The sequence below is a fragment of the Mchenga conophoros genome, linkage group LG18 (genome assembly GCF_057382185.1).
Source record: "Mchenga conophoros isolate Kocher_MC1m ecotype Shallow Benthic linkage group LG18, M_conophoros_male_GT1.1, whole genome shotgun sequence".
NCBI classification, from domain to species: domain Eukaryota; kingdom Metazoa; phylum Chordata; class Actinopteri; order Cichliformes; family Cichlidae; genus Mchenga; species Mchenga conophoros.
The window spans coordinates 6,793,257-6,811,962 of record NC_140543.1 but is presented as its reverse complement, the minus strand read 5'-3'; the positions used below and the strand labels follow the sequence as shown (position 1 = coordinate 6,811,962).

The 18,706-nt window shown below is 39.0% G+C and overlaps 1 protein-coding gene across 2 annotated transcripts in view; it reads left to right on the top strand.

Moving 5' to 3' along the window:
• LOC146553111 (vasoactive intestinal polypeptide receptor 2-like) overlaps positions 1-18,706 on the top strand; it is a 76,154-nt gene that overhangs the window by 27,597 nt on the left and 29,851 nt on the right. For both annotated transcript variants that reach the window (XR_014889504.1, XM_085254541.1), the window contains exons 2-4: positions 2,701-2,806; positions 13,328-13,441; positions 18,495-18,586. Coding sequence is in view for 1 of the 2 variants with exons in the window: in XM_085254541.1 (XP_085110667.1) it covers positions 2,701-2,806; positions 13,328-13,441; positions 18,495-18,586 (312 nt within the window). In the remaining variant the exon portion in view is untranslated. The remainder of the gene's footprint in view (positions 1-2,700; positions 2,807-13,327; positions 13,442-18,494; positions 18,587-18,706) is intronic.

The following is an 18,706-nucleotide window of genomic DNA, read 5'->3' as shown; positions in this document are numbered from 1 at the left end:
ACAGCCCCATAGCATGATGTTTCCACCCCCATGCTTCACAGTAGGTATGGTGTTCTTGGGATGCAACTCAGTATTCTTCTTCCTCCAAACACGACGAGTTGAGTTTATACCAAAAAGTTCTACTTTGGTTTCATCTGACCACATGACGTTCTCCCAATCCTCTGCTGTATCATCCATGTGCTCTCTGGCAAACTTCAGACGGGCCTGGACATGCACTGGCTTCAGCAGCGGAACACGTCTGGCACTGCGGGATTTGATTCCCTGCCGTTGTAGTGTGTTACTGATGGTGACCTTTGTTACTTTGGTCCCAGCTCTCTGCAGGTCATTCACCAGGTCCCCCCGTGTGGTTCTGGGATCTTTGCTCACCGTTCTCATGATCATTTTGACCCCACGGGATGAGATCTTGCGTGGAGCCCTAGATCGAGGGAGATTATCAGTGGTCTTGTATGTCTTCCATTTTCTGATGATTGCTCCCACAGTTGATTTTTTCACACCAAGCTGCTTGCCTATTGTAGATTCACTCTTCCCAGTCTGGTGCAGGTCTACAATACTTTTCCTGGTGTCCTTCAAAAGCTCTTTGGTCTTGGCCATGGTGGAGTTTGGAGTCTGACTGTTTGAGGCTGTGGACAGGTGTCTTTTATACAGATGATGAGTTCAAACAGGTGCCATTCATACAGGTAACGAGTGGGGGACAGAAAAGCTTCTTACAGAAGACGTTACAGGTCTGTGAGAGCCAGAGATTTTCCATGTTTGAGGTGACCAAATACTTATTTTCCACCCTAATTTACGAATAAATTCTTTACAAATCCTATCATGTGGATTCATGGATTTTAAGTGAGAAGTTTGCACAATTATTTCAGAAACATAAGTCATTCATACAATCTGCTAATGGTCATTATGGTCATTGTTCTTTTAGTTTTGGTTATTTTTGTAAAGCGCTATACAAATACAGGCCATTTACCATTTTTGTGAGTGCATAACCATGGCCTCAAATCATGAAATTTTGCACACATATCAGGTCTGGTGATATTCATGCATTTCATGGGTTTTGCACAAGGGGGTTGTAAAATATGCCTGAGAAACATACTTTGAATTGAAATTTGGTACACATGTACACATGTAACGTCCCACAATGTACAGAAACATCTCTGGGACCTCTGATTATTCAGCACAAAATTTGCAGTGATTCAGACATACATTGTCCAATCTGGTCCTGGTATAAACGATGTATGACGATATTTAATGAAATGACAGTTTTTACACTTTAATCCACTGATCCGAGCAGTTTGATCGAAGCCACCAACAACTTACCGCCTTATCTGATTTGCCACAAACTATCTATGTGCGACAGTTGTAGCAATCCTTTGATGTACTCCTCACAGGTTGATCACGTCCACCTTAAAAGTAATCTAAATAAAGTTCAGATCTTAATATGTTATGTGAAGGCTGTGTGCAGGCAGGAGTGGACCCAATTAATTGGGTTAATAGTTAGTTAATATTTTCTCTGAATGCGGGACGATTATGTTTGTACGGGACGGTTGGCAACTCTACTAACTAACCTTATGAATTAAATAAAGTTCACTATCAGTAAGATCATAGCACCTGCCCAGCTGTATAGAAACTCCGTCATGCTAGCTAGTACGCAGTACGAGTTATTGTAACTGACTGTAAAAGGTCAGCACAACGAAAATAAACTCCACCTAAACTTGGTTTATATCTGACCCAGATAGACTGCAGGTCATAACTTCTTACCTGAAGTTCAGTTCACCTGGCACTCGGACCGGCGGCCGCCTCGGGTCTCTGCTCCTCCTGCCTCCCCTTTCCCTCATCCACCTGCTGGCCTTTGTGGAAGCGCCGCCATAGCCACCACCAAACAACTGAGTTATTTTTACACATCGGCCAGCATCTGGACAAACCTTCGATTGTTTAGACCTGTAAAAACGAAAAATCACCATCGGCCCGATGGCCAGTCCAGCTATGCTGACAATGCAAAACTGCGAAAAGTAAGGAGACAAACTAATTGACCTTTAGTCATAGTCGTGGTGCCACCTAGTGACAACAGGAAGTTATGTTTGCTGACAATATAAAGATTTACTGCATAACATTTTCATTGAGGGTTTCAGATGTGATATGAAGCAATATGACAAATAATAACTGGAAATTCTCCAGAGCCACCTAATGAGAACACAAAGTGATAAATAACTCATTTATTCCACAGTCAATTAAATTTCATTAAAGTGACTGCATGAGATGCCTCTACTGCAACACGATCCGCTGGCATTTCTCCTCAACCACAGCGTGCCTGAGCGTGACATATACCAAGGTGCCAGAGTCCTCATTGCTCCTTGTAGTTTTATTTACAAGTGTCTTATCTTAAGCAGCAGCAGATCTGGATTGTGTATATGCAGGAGCTTGCTTGCACGTGCACAGTGGACATGAGGGGATTGTCTGCCATTAAAGCATTATTCTGTCAGATGGATGTAAAAAGAAAATGCAAATAAATTCCAAAAAGTTTCTTGGTAGCTGCTAATATAGTTGTTGCCACGTGTGTAAGAAAATGTGTTAAAGACAGTGTATAACAGTTTTCATCTTTGTTGATATGGACACCTGATTTCCTTCACACTCTCAGACTGTTTTAAGGTTGACATAGCCTAAATATTTAATCTACAATTTGTATTCTTTTTATTGCTTCCACTGCAGGTTGACGGCCGACATCCAACCTGTAACTTCCTGCTGGAGGTGGAGAGAGACCAGGCCGAGTGCATAAAGAAGCTGAGGGAGAAGCAGGCCAACAGCAGCTATAAAGGTCACAATCACTCAAAGCACAACTGTTAGAAACCAGATATCTTCTAACAGTAACTTGGAAAAACTTTGTGTAGCTGGACAGAATCTTTAAATCTGGCTTGTTTCAAGCATTAACGTGGCCGTTGTGGCTCCATGGCTCATGCTAACGTTGCCTTTCCCCCGACAACAGGTGTTTGAGGAAATACCAAAATTAGCTCCCTCGATCATCCATTATGCTGACTGCATTAGGGATCAACATCTGGTGCAACTGATCTAATTATCCTGCGTATTCATTCATGCACACCGGTTTGCTAACACCTGTGGCTGTGGAAAGCTTTCACTCTGCAGACCGAGTCTCTAAATACTAAAGGAAAGAAAATGAGATAATTCATGGGAAGCAGCACAAATTGTGTAGATGTTAATTAACAGTGTTTTCTGTTTTATAAGCCATGACATCCTGATAGGTTATGAACCTTCAGTGAAAGGCTGATAAACCCAAAGGTGAACTATGAGTGTCATGCTGCTGTAATAAAATCAGCTTATATAAGCTTAAAAGCTTATATAAATAAGCTTTATAAAGATTATGATCTATTTTAAGATGGTCAACATGAATGTAAGGTTTATCATAACTCACTTTGCATTAGTTTTGCACATTGCTATACTGCCCAGCCTTTAAGACTGTCATTAATTAAAAGGCAGGAGTTATACTGGATCATGTCTCCTGTGGGAAGAGGAAATGTCAGCAGACGGGATGAGAATGTGACAAGCATTGCATCTCGTTTTATAGACTTTTCTTTAACATTACAAATAAAATGTTATTTTTACAGGCTGTCCTCTGTATGTGAGTGATATCAAACAGCATCATAGCCAATGGAGTTAAGTTTCTGATGTGCTCTTTGTAATTTATACTTGGGACAAAGTTTCAGCATAGCAGACCCTCATCAAGAACATTCACTGTCACATCAAAGAGCCTTGTCTAAGTAAAGTCTTGGTGCACTGCATTTTCCTCCCTAAGTCTTTATAAATTTCTCCTTTCCTTTCTTTATGAAGGTTTTCAAAGTGAAGGAAACGTTATTAGGAAAAAGTGATGGGGGGAATCTTTTGGTCTATTTGACCTCTGGCACGATTTCCAAGATTGTTTTCTGGGACAATTATTTTTGCCGCGTTTGCCCTCTTGAATGGTGAGGACACAGAAACTGAAGTCACATCTGCTGGTGCAAACTGTGCTTTCATGTAGTGGCAGCTCTTATTTCCTTGATTCAGGTTTTGACTGGTATAGGAAACATCTTCTTCTATACAAGTGCTAATACTGAGGTTTTGCCTGTTGGTGACACTTCTTGCTGCAGCGAGTATTCGCAGCTTAATGATTGGTATAAATGTTAAAGAGCTGTGGCAACGTCACTGTTTGGAATTTATTTGTATTTTATATTTTTGATTTTTTGCCCAGGATTGATTAAATATCTTTAGTTGTGATAAATTCCTTCATTCTTATCATGAAACTAAAATTATTGCTAACCAGCTAATTTCCTGTCCTTCCTTTCCTTATTTGTAAGCTAATCGGGTTCCACTTGCAAAAGTTATTCATATCATTGATATCATTCAGCTACTTATATAGTGTGTCTCTTGTATTGTAGTTGAACAACTCCAGCTCCAATGCAGCGTTTAGTACAGCAGTTCTCCTGGCGGTCCTTAGAAGGAAATCCCTCAGGCATTTAGCTATCGGGTTATCAGTAATTTAGTGTTTGCTTTGAGTCAAACTTTCAAATGAACTTTTATAATTATTCATTTTCTTTTTATAAAGTTGAAGTTTTGCTTTTTGTTCCACTGAAATAGGCTCAGATAAAGAGAAAACATTTGCAAAAGTAAACCCTGCAGTCTGAAGGCTGATATGCAAAAGCATGAAGGACCCTGCATACAGTGTGTACATGTAATCACACCATGTGAGAACATGATTAGATCTCATAACGCAGTTTAAGCCCATATTTTGTCTTCTGTCCAGCCATGTTTTCTACACAACATGAAAAGCTTTCGTAAAGGTCACTTAGCTTTCACCGAGTGCACTGAAAATCTGTGCAATCTCTGCAGCTGGGAATGGATTCACACGAAATCATTCCTGAATTAAATCACGACAGATGTGTGATTGTTTCTGCCAAATTCAGGAAAAAAACGAATCACAAATTTAGCCTGTTATCCTGAAGTATAGACTGCTGCTCAAACTTTTGGGTTACTTTGTGATCTACAATAAAAATGACAAATAATCATTTATTTTTGTAAGGGCTGATTTTCTTCCAGTGGCACATTGTGCTACCTAAAATTTAACTTAAATAAATTAAGTTAGTTAAGTGTCTGCAGCCTCAGTGCCTGCGGGTTCAATTATAGTGTTGAAATGGCCAACTATCCATCTAAACTTGAATCAAACAAAACAAAAAAGAAAACAGAGACTTACCCCTCACAGGTCCTGATTGTGATGATTATTAACCTCACTGTTGAATAAAGTTTTGTTTAAGGGCAGTTTCCCATATGAAATATCTTTAATTTCTGTTTTGAGGAAAATTTTAACACAGTAATTGAATCCACAGAGGCTGATGCATGCAATGACCAGATTTAGCCCAGAGGATGATAACCATGGACGTCTGCTGCTCAGGGAGCTGCTGTGGTGGTTCAACAAAAGAGAAACACTTCTTTATTCTTGATCCTTAGAGTTAAACACGGTAGTAAATCTTTTACTATAATAATATATTAACAAGTGCCACCATTAGCCTGTGGGCCACGCTTTGACACCCTGAAATTAGACTGAGATAGGTAAACGTGCAAAGAGTAGAACATAGAGAAGGTTTAAACGCTTGGGGAAAAACATCTGAAGCAACAGACAGTTCACAAGAGAGGTGAAGACGAGAGTGGAGCAGGGCGGAGACGAGTGTCAGGGGTGATTTGTGACAGCAACGAGGCATTTTCTTCAAAAACATTTTCTCCAAAAACACCCAAGCGCTCTTCTGAAACCCAGACTTGCTATTAATTCATTATCATTTGATTACATGAGTTTGTGTGTAAGTTTTTCTGCCAAGGATCCTGCAGGACGCTGTTGTTTATCATTTACAACACAAGCTTGACTTTTATTGATGTGACAAAATAATCTTACCTCAAGGTTTGGTCGGGTCTCTTGTCTGAAGATCGTAAGATATTGCTTCTGGTGGTCTTTAATAATAGTGCTGTCAAGAGGAGCAGGTTTGAAAAATGTTTGAACCGACTGAGAACAAGCCTCTGTTTTGGATATGTACACAACACTGACTGGTAGCTAAGAATTAAACTGCAAAACTTTTGTAATACCCCTTGATTTAAAGCTGAAAGTCTTCAGTTCTTTCACGCATTGATTTCCTTTGAAGTCCTCTGTGGTTGTGTACAAAGACTTCTGCCTTGATGACCTCACTTTGGACATGGCCAGGCTAACAGTTCTGTTCTCTTTTCATCAGTGCTGCATATAAAAGCAGCTCAGCAGTTTTCCCAAATGTTGACTTATGCTTTCAAAATAGCTGATTGGTCTCACCCAGACTTTATCTTCCTACGTGCCCATCTGCAAAAGAGGCTAATTACCACAGAAAATACACCGAATGTGGTCCTCTGATGAAGTTCACAGCTCAGAAAGTACAAAACAGAAAGGAGTCGGGAGAAAATTGAAGAGAAAAGCCTTTAAAGAGCTTTTGATTATATATTTTTGTTGAACTAAACTAAGTGTAAAGTAAGCGTTTTTAATGATCCATAAAGAAAAATCCACCACTTTTACATAAAAATAATGAGAAATACTGGACTGAGAGTTGGTGATATAAAAATCTCTAACCTCTTCGCCCCTGAGCCACATGAAACATAGTGAGGGATAGTGAAAAAGTCGAATCATCCGTCATCCGGCCACCGCAGTCAAAAATGTAAACAGATGGAGACAGTTTATGTGTTTGAACCTCAGCTGGGACATACTTAATACAACATTGTAAATCTGGTGATGTATTTTAATGTTCTGAGTGAGTAGTTTCTATGCAAATTGTGTCAGATGTTATAATAATATACAGTACCATTAACGTCAGAACATTTGTAGCACACGTGTTTCAAATTTTGAAGTATATCAATATTAGTCCGACTCCTCCTTTAGTCTGCTTAGAGAGAGGAGGTCCATAAGCTGACCAAAAATTAAAATAAATAAATAAACAAATAAAAGAACTCAGCTGCAGGATAGTCCCCCTCCCCATCTTGATGAATTGAGACTGTGTGGACCACAGATTTGAATTCCTGGAAATCTGCAGAACAGACAGTCTCTCCTGGTCTGCAGGCGCAGCAACTCTTACACTTTCTCAGAATCCTGAAGAAAAGCTCTGGTGACCTTTAACCGCTCCACAATAGGGAGTGTCTTAACATACTGCCTCACATTGTGGTGCGCTGTGGTATGCTGGATGCTCAGTGGTGACTAAAAAAAGGTCTACAGAAGGTCATCGATATGGACTAAAAAATAATTGGCTGTCCTCTTGCCTCTCTCCGAGACACTGGAAACAAAATTCTACTTCTCTAGATCCCAGAGTATTGTTCAGTCTGCTCCCACCTCCCCTGCCACATGTTTGAGTTACATGTCACTCCTCTCTATAATATTTTATTATATTTTATGCAATATGTCACTTCACATGCCAATACCATGATTCGTGCAATAGCCGTGGGCAGGGATACATGTGGTATAGCTACCTCTTTTATATTGTGTACAATTTATTTAAATGCAATTTATACAACATCATATTGCAACAGTGTAACTCTAATGCATGGAGCACGGGTGGCACTCTCATCCAGTCTCATTACATCCTGTATATAATGATGTTTTTTAAACAATAATAAACATCAACTCTGCATGTGTCATTTAAAATGGCAGGATCATTTTATTACATTTAAAAATGGTTTGATTCTGTAGCAACAGGTGAACATTTTTGTGAAGAACCTAAGCTAGGTTTATGCTGCTATTTATAAAAAAAAAAAAAAAAAAAAAAAAAAAGCCCAATATTGTTACTTCCTCGAGTCATGAAATGTCTTAATAGAATAAGAATAATAATCCGATGGGTATTCCTTTCAATCCTCCACTGGGAAATCACCAAAAGTTGATTCTGTTCATCTGGACGTCACAAAACGCAACGTCCAGATGAACAGAATCAACTTTTGGAGATTTACTTTCCTGGATGATTGAGAATGCATCAAGACCCCCTCCACTGGGAAAGTGCAAGCAAGTATACGAGGAATGATGCCGACGTCACACATACACTTACTGACCATTTTGTTAGGTACACCTGTTCTTCTGCTCATTAATGCAAATGTCTAATCAGACAATCACATGGCAGCGACTCAACAGATGTAGGTATGAAGACATGGTCAAGACAAGCTGATGAAGTTCAAAACAAGCATAAGAAAGGGCTATAAAGGTGATGTAAGTGACTTGAAAGATGGGCTGGTCCGAGTATTAAAGAACTGTTGATATGTTACGATTTTCCAGCACAACTGTCACTAGGCTTTACTAAGAATCCTCCAAAAAATAGAAACTTTCAGGTAAGTGGCAAAAATACTTTATCAGCTGTAAGAGAAGGACTGCTTTGAGCTGATAGGAATGCAAAATTACTCAAACAACCACTTGCTACAACCAAAGTTTGCAGAAGAGCATCTCTGAATGTGCAACACATTGATCCTTGAAGCAGCAGCAATAGACCGCACCGATTGTCACTGGGTAATCGCTGACACGGGCAGTCTTGTCTGCTAAGAAATGAGAAACTGAGGCTACGGTTCGTAAAGAATCAGCCGAACTGGACAATATAAGGTAATATTTCCTGATCCCATGAGTCTCAATTTGTGCTGCGACTTTCGGATAGTACTATTAGAATTTTCTGTAAATAGCATGAAAGTATGGAGGCCTCCCGCCTTGTACTAAAGAGACAGGCTTTTGGTGGTGTAACGCAATCAATCTCCATCGCTTTTTTTTGCTTTTCTTGACATACTTTGAGCCCCTAAGTACCAACACCATAGCCTACCTGCGTGTTGATGTCCATCCCTTATGACCACAGTGTACCATCTTCTCAGTGAAAGTCACCAGATCCAACAGAAGCACATTTGAAACGTCTCCAGTGATGTTTCTATTAGCCAGAAAATCTTGAGCAAACTTTCCCTTTCCATCATTAAAGTTTAAACTACGCATCTATGTCTAAAATGCACAAAAGTCTGCATGCATAATGCACAGTTTGTCTATGAAAAGCTCATAAAAATATTATTTTGTTATGTTCAAGCCCAAAACAGTTTGCACAGCATTGACGAGTCTGACTTTCCTCATCTGTGATGTGAGTTTGGACGCTCCTGCTGTGTTAATTAAAGCTCAATGACACGAACGAGAACAAAGATTTAACACGGCTGAAAACCTCTGCGGGGTCAAATCTGCTGGGGAGAGCAGTTTTATTATAACTAATCTCTAAGGATCTTATCTGATGCTGTAGCCCCGCTAATGTTTTGACACAAAACAGTTGACATTTAACTCGCTCAGCCCTGGTGAAAACCAAGAATCTCACATTTGACCTTTAAAAGTAGCAAAAATGTTTCTAAATGGACCTTAAGTTTAATTTGATTCTGAGGTCTATGCTGATCCCTTAAATAACATTTCAATAATATATACTGTAATACACATGATTGCCCTCTGTCTGTCATCATATTTAGTGTCTATCCTCAGCGTTAGTTAGCCTATTTTTGGGTTACTTCCACTCAACCTGGTCAGCAAACATGGGTGGCTGTGTCAGCTGGGGGACATGAGCCACTGCTGGTCCCAAGTCTGCATAAATGGGGATGGCAGTATCATGATGGGCATCAGATATGCAGATATAGCCGCTGTGACGACCTCTCTAAAGAACGAGGCATTAAAAAAGAAGACCATTTCCAGAGTGATGACTATTTTTTCATACTTCTTGTTTTAGTTTCATATGCTGCTTTTGCTTACATGTATCCTTAAATCATCTAAGTGATAACAAAGAACCGATTATAAGTAAAACTGTAGTAATAATCAGGACTGTTGCAAGTGTACGTTATTGCAAAGTGTCCATGTGCATGTATCGATTTTTAAAATGTTTCAAACGTCAGAATGGGAGGAGCTTTATAGAAGGAATAGAAAGGGTCTCATGTATTGCTCAGACCTCCACCCTGGGGCAATGAGCCTTTTACTGTGTGTGCTGCAGTGACCAATCACCAGACTCAGTTTGTTTCAGGTTGTGCAGCCTCAGCTGCCTTCATTAAACAAACTGCCACATGAAATGAAATAGTTTATTGAACCAGTTGACAAATTAAAACAAAACTGTATGTATCAAATATGAAATATGGAAAATATGGAAAACTGTGCAAAGTACTCCTCAGGCACTTTGAATTCAGCAAGTTTATTGCAAGCCACACTGTGCAGCATGAATCAAATAAACTTGGATACAACAGCAAGTTTGATGTATATTTTCAACCATCTTCATTTTTTTGACACTCAGTCTTTAGATGGACAACTTCAAACCTCTTCTAAGTCAACTTGAGCTTGTGGGTTTGAATGCTAAACCAAAGATATGACAGATTCTTTCACACTGGTCATTTTTCATCAGGGGCAGCTTGAAATCACAAAGTCTATAATGTCATGTTGTGATCCCTCACTGACTTGGCCACCACCGAACACATCATTTGTGTCAAAATTGTCTGAAATAAAGTGCCAACCAACTCTGACATTTGCGAGTATTTGGAAACTTTTGCATGTCAAATTGAAGCAAAAATGGAGTTTTAGCAAAGTTTTCCTTCAAAACATGTCTGTAACTGAAGGAGGTTAATGGAATATATTTACCCACTTATACATAAGTCACTTTTAAAAACTCACTGCATGAAATCCAAAAGGCTCAGTCACCCTTTACTTTGTACTGACTGGGAAATTTAAAAAAAAAAAAGACCATAAAGCAGAGAAAGACGACATCCCTCCAGATGTGTACTGCTGTGCTTTTGCCGCCTGGTCACTTAAAAACTGGTCCTCTGATGTGTTTTTATGAAAGCGCTCAGAGAAAGGATGGATCACTTAGCGGGTAGATGGAGTTTTCTTCATGCACCAATGAGTTCAAATCTGTGTTTGAGCCATTTTACCCAAAGACATTTGTTCTCTCACTCTTTCATCTCTCCTTTTTTGCCCTCTTTTGCTCTCTATGTCTGTTATTTCCCGTCTTTTACGACTTTTCTTCTCACCGTCACCCCCTCCACCCCCTGGCTGTTCCTCTTTTTAGTACTCTAAAGGAAGGATGGTGTCTGAATTTAGCATTTTCGTCTTGCAGATTATTTACAGAGAGGTCTTGACAAGAATAAGCTTTGGTTCCTACATTTGGAAGCTAGGCCAAATTCACAAAGGAAGGAAATGTAACCATTTCAGAATCAAGGACCCATACATGGGAGACCAGGGCATGCGTTCAGCAGAGGTGGCAACAGTACAAACATTCATCACTAAAGTAAAAGAACAGCGTTAAAAAAAACAAACTGATACTGATTCATCAAAAAGCAGCTCTTCCGCCAAGTATTTTGGACTGCTGAACCTTTACCTTCTATGTTAATAATAATAATTCTTTAATAAATTCCTAGTCGCTTAATAAAATATTAAGGGGCAAGAAACTTCCTTCACATTAATTTCTGATTAGACTGAATGTTTTCAGCTTGAATGTGTGTTACATTGAACACCAGGAGAGAAAAATAGAGCAAAAAAGAAGAAAACGAGCTCTGGTTTCTGTTCACATTGAAGGTGGTTGATTTTACCTCCTCTTCTAGGTAGCTAGATTGTGCCACACCCACAACTTATTCTGCACCTCCAATGCTGTTCCGGATGATTCTGACCCACTTGAATCCCTGCGTATGGTACAATTACTGATGCATAAATTATATGATTTTTCATTTGAATATGTTTCTTTGATCTCTGTCTTTTACGACAGTTGTATGATAAGGACCAAAGTAATGACAGTAAAATACTGTATAAAATAATCAAGTAGAGTACAGATACCTGAAAACCTTCCCATCTCTGGAGTTTTAAACCTTTATAATATAGAAGTTAATAACACATAAGAAAAAGTGAGTCTTTTAACAGGAAACAGACAATTGCACAAAGAGAAAGTCATAATATGACATGAAGGCAAGAAGGATAAATAAATATTGTATGATATGCTGCAATAACATAACAATAAAACAGATAAGGAAAAGACAGGGGAAGTAAAACAGGAAACGCATGTGACGATAAGACAATTAAAGACAGAAAATAAATGTAGAATAGACTCAAAGATGACTGCATAGCAAGAAATAAAGAATCAAAGGAAAGGATTAAATGCAATACAGAAAAAAATAAAACCAATATGAAAGTGAGCATGGAACAAGGAAATGCAACATGAGAAACAGGAAATAATATGAAAAGAAAAAACAAATTGAAAATTGTGAGCTTCAAAATTTCATGTTCTTTCTGTCTTGTTTCACTGTGGATGAAGGTGTTTACAGAGGTGCACTCAATCGGGGAGAAGAGGAGGATTATTTCTGTAGAAGCTCATATCCACCCCCTCTAGTCACACAAACAAGTTAATAAGAAAAACAGATTTAATATGTTATTGTATTAAAAGGTGTGTGTGTGTGTGTGATGCTCATGCAGCATGGATGTTTAGCAGGGGTGTTGGGGAGGAGGGGTGCGTTTAATAAGCACACCGTCTCCATTCATCTGTTGCTAAAAAGCCGATATGACTGCTCAGTTTGCCATCAGCACTTTCACACCCATTAAGGCTCACGCTTAAGAGCTTGGAGAGATATTCCAGAGTGGGAGACTGACTTGACCGATTATGCAGACAAAGCTGCATGAGCTGAGTGACAAATCACTCTGCATTTGCAGCCTCACCTTGTTGGTTGTGACAGATTGCAGATGCAAGCTGTGGAAATGAGCTTCAGGGTGTATAAACTCACTTTTTGAGAAAAAGGGAGGAACTTGGTTATTTTGGAGGCGCTCAGAGTAGAGCTGTTGCTGATGTAGCTTGAAGGTCTGACTGGGCACCTCATGGCATGTCCATTTGGAAGAAGGATTCCCTGGGGAAGACCCAGGACATCCTGGAAGCATTGCATCTCTTGGCTGGTCTGGGAATACCCCAGTATCCCTCCAGTATTGTGGTCTGTATGTCTACCAGTGTTTCTTAACAAATCCGGCTGAAACACCAACATGTTTATGCAATGGTGACCACTCAGTTTGTCTACCTATCTGTAGTCGACTTAATGGGTCTACACCTGAAAAGTGCTTAAGGTTAAGGTTGTTAAACTCCTCCCTGAGTATTGGTCAGATTTTAGAAATGAGTTTGTCCTGGATAAGACTGTCTCCAAGCCTCCTTGATCTCTCAGTTAATTTTCTTTCTCATCAGTTTATGCAGCACAGCCAACCAATGGCAGTAAAGTTTATAACTTTATATCGTTATCTGACACATTACAATAATCTTTGTATACCTAACTACCCACCCACCGTTCACAGGCCCTGGATGCAAAGGAGACTGGGACAGCATAGCATGCTGGGAGCGAGCAGAGTTTGGAGAGACCGTGACCATCCCCTGCCCTCGAGTCCTCAGGACTGTGTTTGGCAGAGATGGTGAGTACGGTTAATTCATAAATGAATGTAAAGGATCTCTTTAACTGATGTTTTTGTGTTTCCGCAGATAAATAAGTTGAGGAAAAATGACATTTAAAAGTTCAAATTTTGGTAGCTATTTGCCTAAACTGCTGATCACATGACTATAGTCTTATATTAACATAATACTGGAATGCAGTAACTCACTTAAACCATTGTTATGATTTCTGTGAGTGTACACTTCAGTCTTACTGAGGTCAATTTTGTCATTAGAGTGTATGGGTAACAATTTGTCCTAATCTCCCCTTACACTGAAGGACTGCCATGAAAACACAGACATCAGAGTTAAAGTAAAAACTGATGTGTTTATACATTACTTGAGCATTCTTCTGCTCCATTACTTTTGTTTTGCAGCTGCTTTACAAAAACATTCACACAAAAAACATACAATGAAATTTGGAGCATGAAGAGAAGCAGACCTTTTAAAAATTGTTCTTTTTGTACAGAATTTCTTCCTCCATTTGTTCACTTTCTATGAGGCTGCTCCTGTAATATAATGATATAATGATACCAGGCTTAAATATCTGCAGATAACTTTTCACATTATCTAGAGCTGCACTTAAGTCACTCACCAGATGGGTTCAGCATTAATACTCAAGGCTCTCTGTCCCTGTTTGACATTGTTCATCTCCCAGTTGTGTGAATGTGTGCAGTCAGTGGATTCCCTCCTGAATCCATCAGATTTTCCAGCCAGTGACCAGATGGCAGTTTGGGTTTCCGCTCTGAGTGTGCTCTGATTTACATTGATGACTAAACATTATGCAAGCGCCCAGCGGCTTGTTCGGAGCCAAAGCTCACCCTGACGCTTCCCCTGTCTGGGACAGATACAGACACCCTACAGTTATTACGTTTTACTGAAATGGTAAAGACATCCTTCCTGGAGTTACCGAATACTTTTTTTCTGTCATTTAAACGAAACCAGTGAGAAAGCCATGAATTCAACTTTGAAAGAGAAACTCTTTATTTACTTTTAGTCTACATTAATTTTAGGCAGCTCACCTTCATACTGCTAATTATAGCATCGCGAGAGGTTTAGTTTAACTAAGTAAACAGAACTAAAAAAAGGGGGAAAAACAATAATAACTCAGAAAATAAATGACTTTGCAACATTAAACGTGCACAAAAAAAAATGACAACTTGTCACTTGTACTTGAGACATAACTACACAACTGAGTGGTGTGTCAGTGTCCATAAAATTGGTGAGCCGGCACTGCACAATTTTAACATTTTAAGAGAAAAATTTAAAAACACCCGACCCAACAGAGATTTGTCACCTAGCTCTTCCCACAGTTTTGTTCCAGCTTGTCATTTTTTTTACCCCACTTTTACACTAAATGTCTCCAATCTTAGAAGCCTGTTTTTTTTACTTTACTTTACTTTACAACTGTTTAGATGACTGATCAGTAAACTGAAAGAAAATATATTTTATGTTTTTTATGGCCTCCTAAATGTGAATATTGTGTAGTTTCTCAGATATCAAAAATAGCCATTAAAAAAACTGTTCATCAGACAATTTAATTATTTAAGTATTTCAATCAAGATCAACTCACCATCAGTTTAGAAATTATGGTAATGTCACACTATGGAAAACAACAGTTGGAGACGACCAAAATTACTACAATGAACTTCTTCAAAGTGACTTTGGTGTCTGTCAGTCTGATATCAGTTTGTGATTAAATAGGGTCAAACTGACAATTGAATGTAGTCTGTTTGTGATAATGTTGTATTTAACTGTGGTAAATTGGTTATAAATCACTTGCTGTCTATATACACAGAAATTCACAGTTCAACTACTTAATTTTCAGTTACAGTTAGAAAATAGAGAAAACCCCAACAATCATATGGCCTCCTATGAGCAAGCACTTTGGCAAGAGTGGGAAGGAAAAACTCACTTTTAACAGGAAGAAACCTCCAACAGAACCAGGCTCGGGGAGGGGCGGGGCCATCTGCCACAACCGGTTGGGGTGAGAGAAGGAAGACGGGATAAAAGAAACACTGTGGAAGAGAGCCAGAGATTAATAATCAGGGCTAAGCTAAGGGCTAACCCACACAGAATGGCTTTTCCGAGTCTTTTCCTCACCAGCTCACGGTCACTAAACAACAAGATTGATGAGCTACAACTGTAGATTTCCTCGCCCTGTGTGGATTTGCTCCTTGTTTTGCAACTGCTCCTTTATATGGCATATATAACCTGTATATAACTTGTACAAATCTGTGTATATACTTATATTATTACATACATTTCTTTACCTTTAAGTCTACTTCATGGTTTCTCTTTATTCTCTCTATTCTAAAAGAATTTTAATGTAAAAATCTACATACTGCTAACAGAGAGATGCCAAACTGTCTTTCATTCTTCTTGTAACAGTAACAATAAAGATCTATTTTATTTAGAGTCCACTCAGAACTTAATTTGAAACCAAAACAGAATTTTGCAGGACGGTAAATTAGCAGCAAAATGACCGAGGGTCAGGAATTAAAACCAGAATACGGTCAGTTGATAACTTTGCTGCCTTGACTGCCTCAGACTGATTGCATCGTGCTGCCAATTTAGTTTATGAATTACACTTCAATTAATTTGCAAACCCGTTCACCAGCGATTGTAGTCGGCCTGAGCTGGACTGCAGTTGTTTGAAGACATGTTGCCTCCCACCAGACAACTTGTGCAACTGACTTTTGATTCAAAGTGGTTGCCAATAGATTTTGCGCGGTCACCATTCAATCACCATGTGACAGAGCCATGAATGCTTTTATGGATTTAACCAAACAAGTAAATACTCAGAACAAGTAGAGTCTATTCAGTTATACTATTATTTAAGAGAAGTTCATTTTTAAGTTGGTTTTCATGAAGACATAAATAGTTTGAGTCTTCTGATTTTTTTCACGTTTCCTATAATCTTAAAGGAAAAAAATCTTGTAAAGGTGAGTTTAGATGGAAAATGTCGAGTAAATCTTTAATAAAAATTGGCAGTTGAATCCATATACAAATATTGAAAGCAGTCGTTTCCCCTGCATTTAAAGCTTTATTTTTTTTTATTTTTCAGCCACACTGTGCTCATTATACTTAAACAAGCTGAGTGCTGTCACAGTGTGATGTTAATACTTTTACTTCAGTAAAAGATCTGAACCCCCCCCCCCCCCCCACCATTTTTCTCAACTGCATGCTGTATTTGCCAAAGCTTTAATCCACATCTCTGGCTGACTTCTGCACATCAGTGACCACTTGTGTTCAAGACTGCTGTTATATTTAGAGCGAACACAGCAGTGCACGCAGCTCAAATGTTGCAAGTAATCATGCTGTACATGCAAATCACTGTTGCTTAATGAATCGGTGTCTTAGCTTCAACTGTGTCTCCCCCCTCTGTGATACAGTGGACCGGGTTTGTTGAGTGTGTAGTGAGGCAGAAGTATGCTGATGTTACTTCCAGTCAGCGCACAAATGATGCTTCGTGCTTTTTACTGGGAATTTACAAAAGGAGGATGAACTTGCCGTGCACTGCAGAGATTTTGGCACTGGCACCCCCCTGCAAGTTTGCCTCAGGGGTTCACTGTCCACTGTGCATGCTATTCATTTTAGACACACTGATGGTGTTTTTACACTGTGGGAACATAAGCAATAACCTAAATTTTGTGACCATTTGTAATGCAAACTTTCCATTTTTAACATTTTGGGAATGTGCATGCCTGATGGCTCCCTCTAGAGTTTCATGTGGCTTTCTGTCCAGTAGCATCTGTCAGTGTAACGTCTACTGTAGGCTATACTATCCTCTCATTCTACATGACAAATCATTTTGACTGGCTCTCATATATCATGCTTTACAAAGATATTTTTAGCATCCAACTTCACAGTGGCCACTCATTTTTAGTACTAAAATTCATTGAAACACTGATATGCTACAAAATACTTCTATCAAACTGAAATGAGTGATTCATCATAAATTTGCTCAGTTAAGAGTTGAGTGAATATGGCTTGGAGTGCTTGGATGAACAAACCTAACAAAAAGAGAAAATTCTAAGGGTGCCCCGCTGCCAGCGAATCCCCAGAAAAAGTCAGATTATTGGTCACTGATGACATTAGAGATGTTGGTGTGATTTAAATGTGCATTTAGATGAGCAGTTTTTCTTATTTTTGGCTCAGACTCAATATAGATGACCAACTATCAAGGTCCTCCTCAGGAATAAACCTTAAAATTGAATTAAGTCAGGGATGAGAAACCGAGTTTCACTTAGGGCCACAAATGGGAAATGAGAATTGCATTAAGCTTTTAATTGACTCAAAAATGTGAGCTTCATACAACCATTTCACCTACAAGCTTACAAAGCCCTCAACCAGTCTACAAAAATTCTGTCTTCATGACATTTAGTGAAGTAAAATAAATCACTCTGATTACAAGAACACTACCAAACAACTATTTTGAAACCTGTTTCACGTGCTTAAATTTAATTGAATGTAACCAAACAAGCCTGATGTGGTGTAAAAAAAAAAGTTATACATTTTCATTTGAGTCTTGTACATATTTCTTGTCTTCTATGACTTTATGTCTTTGCAGGGATTTGCATTCAGAGTTCATAAAGAAAATGCAAATTGTGTTCTTTGAAGATGAGTGTGTTGCAGTTAGCCATAAAGCACTCAGATGTTTGGACAATGGGGGGAGACTGGAGTGTGAGGAGGGAATCTGCTTTTTGCCATTTGGTTATGTTTTTATGTGCAAAGTTTAATGAAAACTTACAGAAACAAAGGATTGTTAAACAAATAAAAATGACACCCACATTAATTCAGGGGTTCTTAGCATCGACCATTGAGAACAAACAAAGACTGACCTCTCTGATTGGGCTCAAATCAAAGAACAGAGGCAAAAAACCCCCAGGAAGTATTAGCAAAACCCGACACAGTGAAACCTACATTTTTTTTTCTGTTTGCTAAAAAAGGACAAAGCAGGAAAAAGTGGTCTGTATTTATTTTTGAATATGCTTAAAGAGAGACTGAGTTCTGCGTGCATTTCTTCTCCTGCAGGTAACATTAGCAGAAACTGTACAACAGCTGGATGGTCTGATGTTTTCCCAAACATAACCAGTGTGTGTGGGGCAGACACGAGCCAGGATAAGGTACAGTAAACATCTTAACTGCTGCTTTTTGTTCTTTTGTGTGTCGTAAATGTCACCTGGATGTTAATGAATTCTGACTGTGGAACAGGAAAAGAAGCTGCGACCCCAACATGGACCATT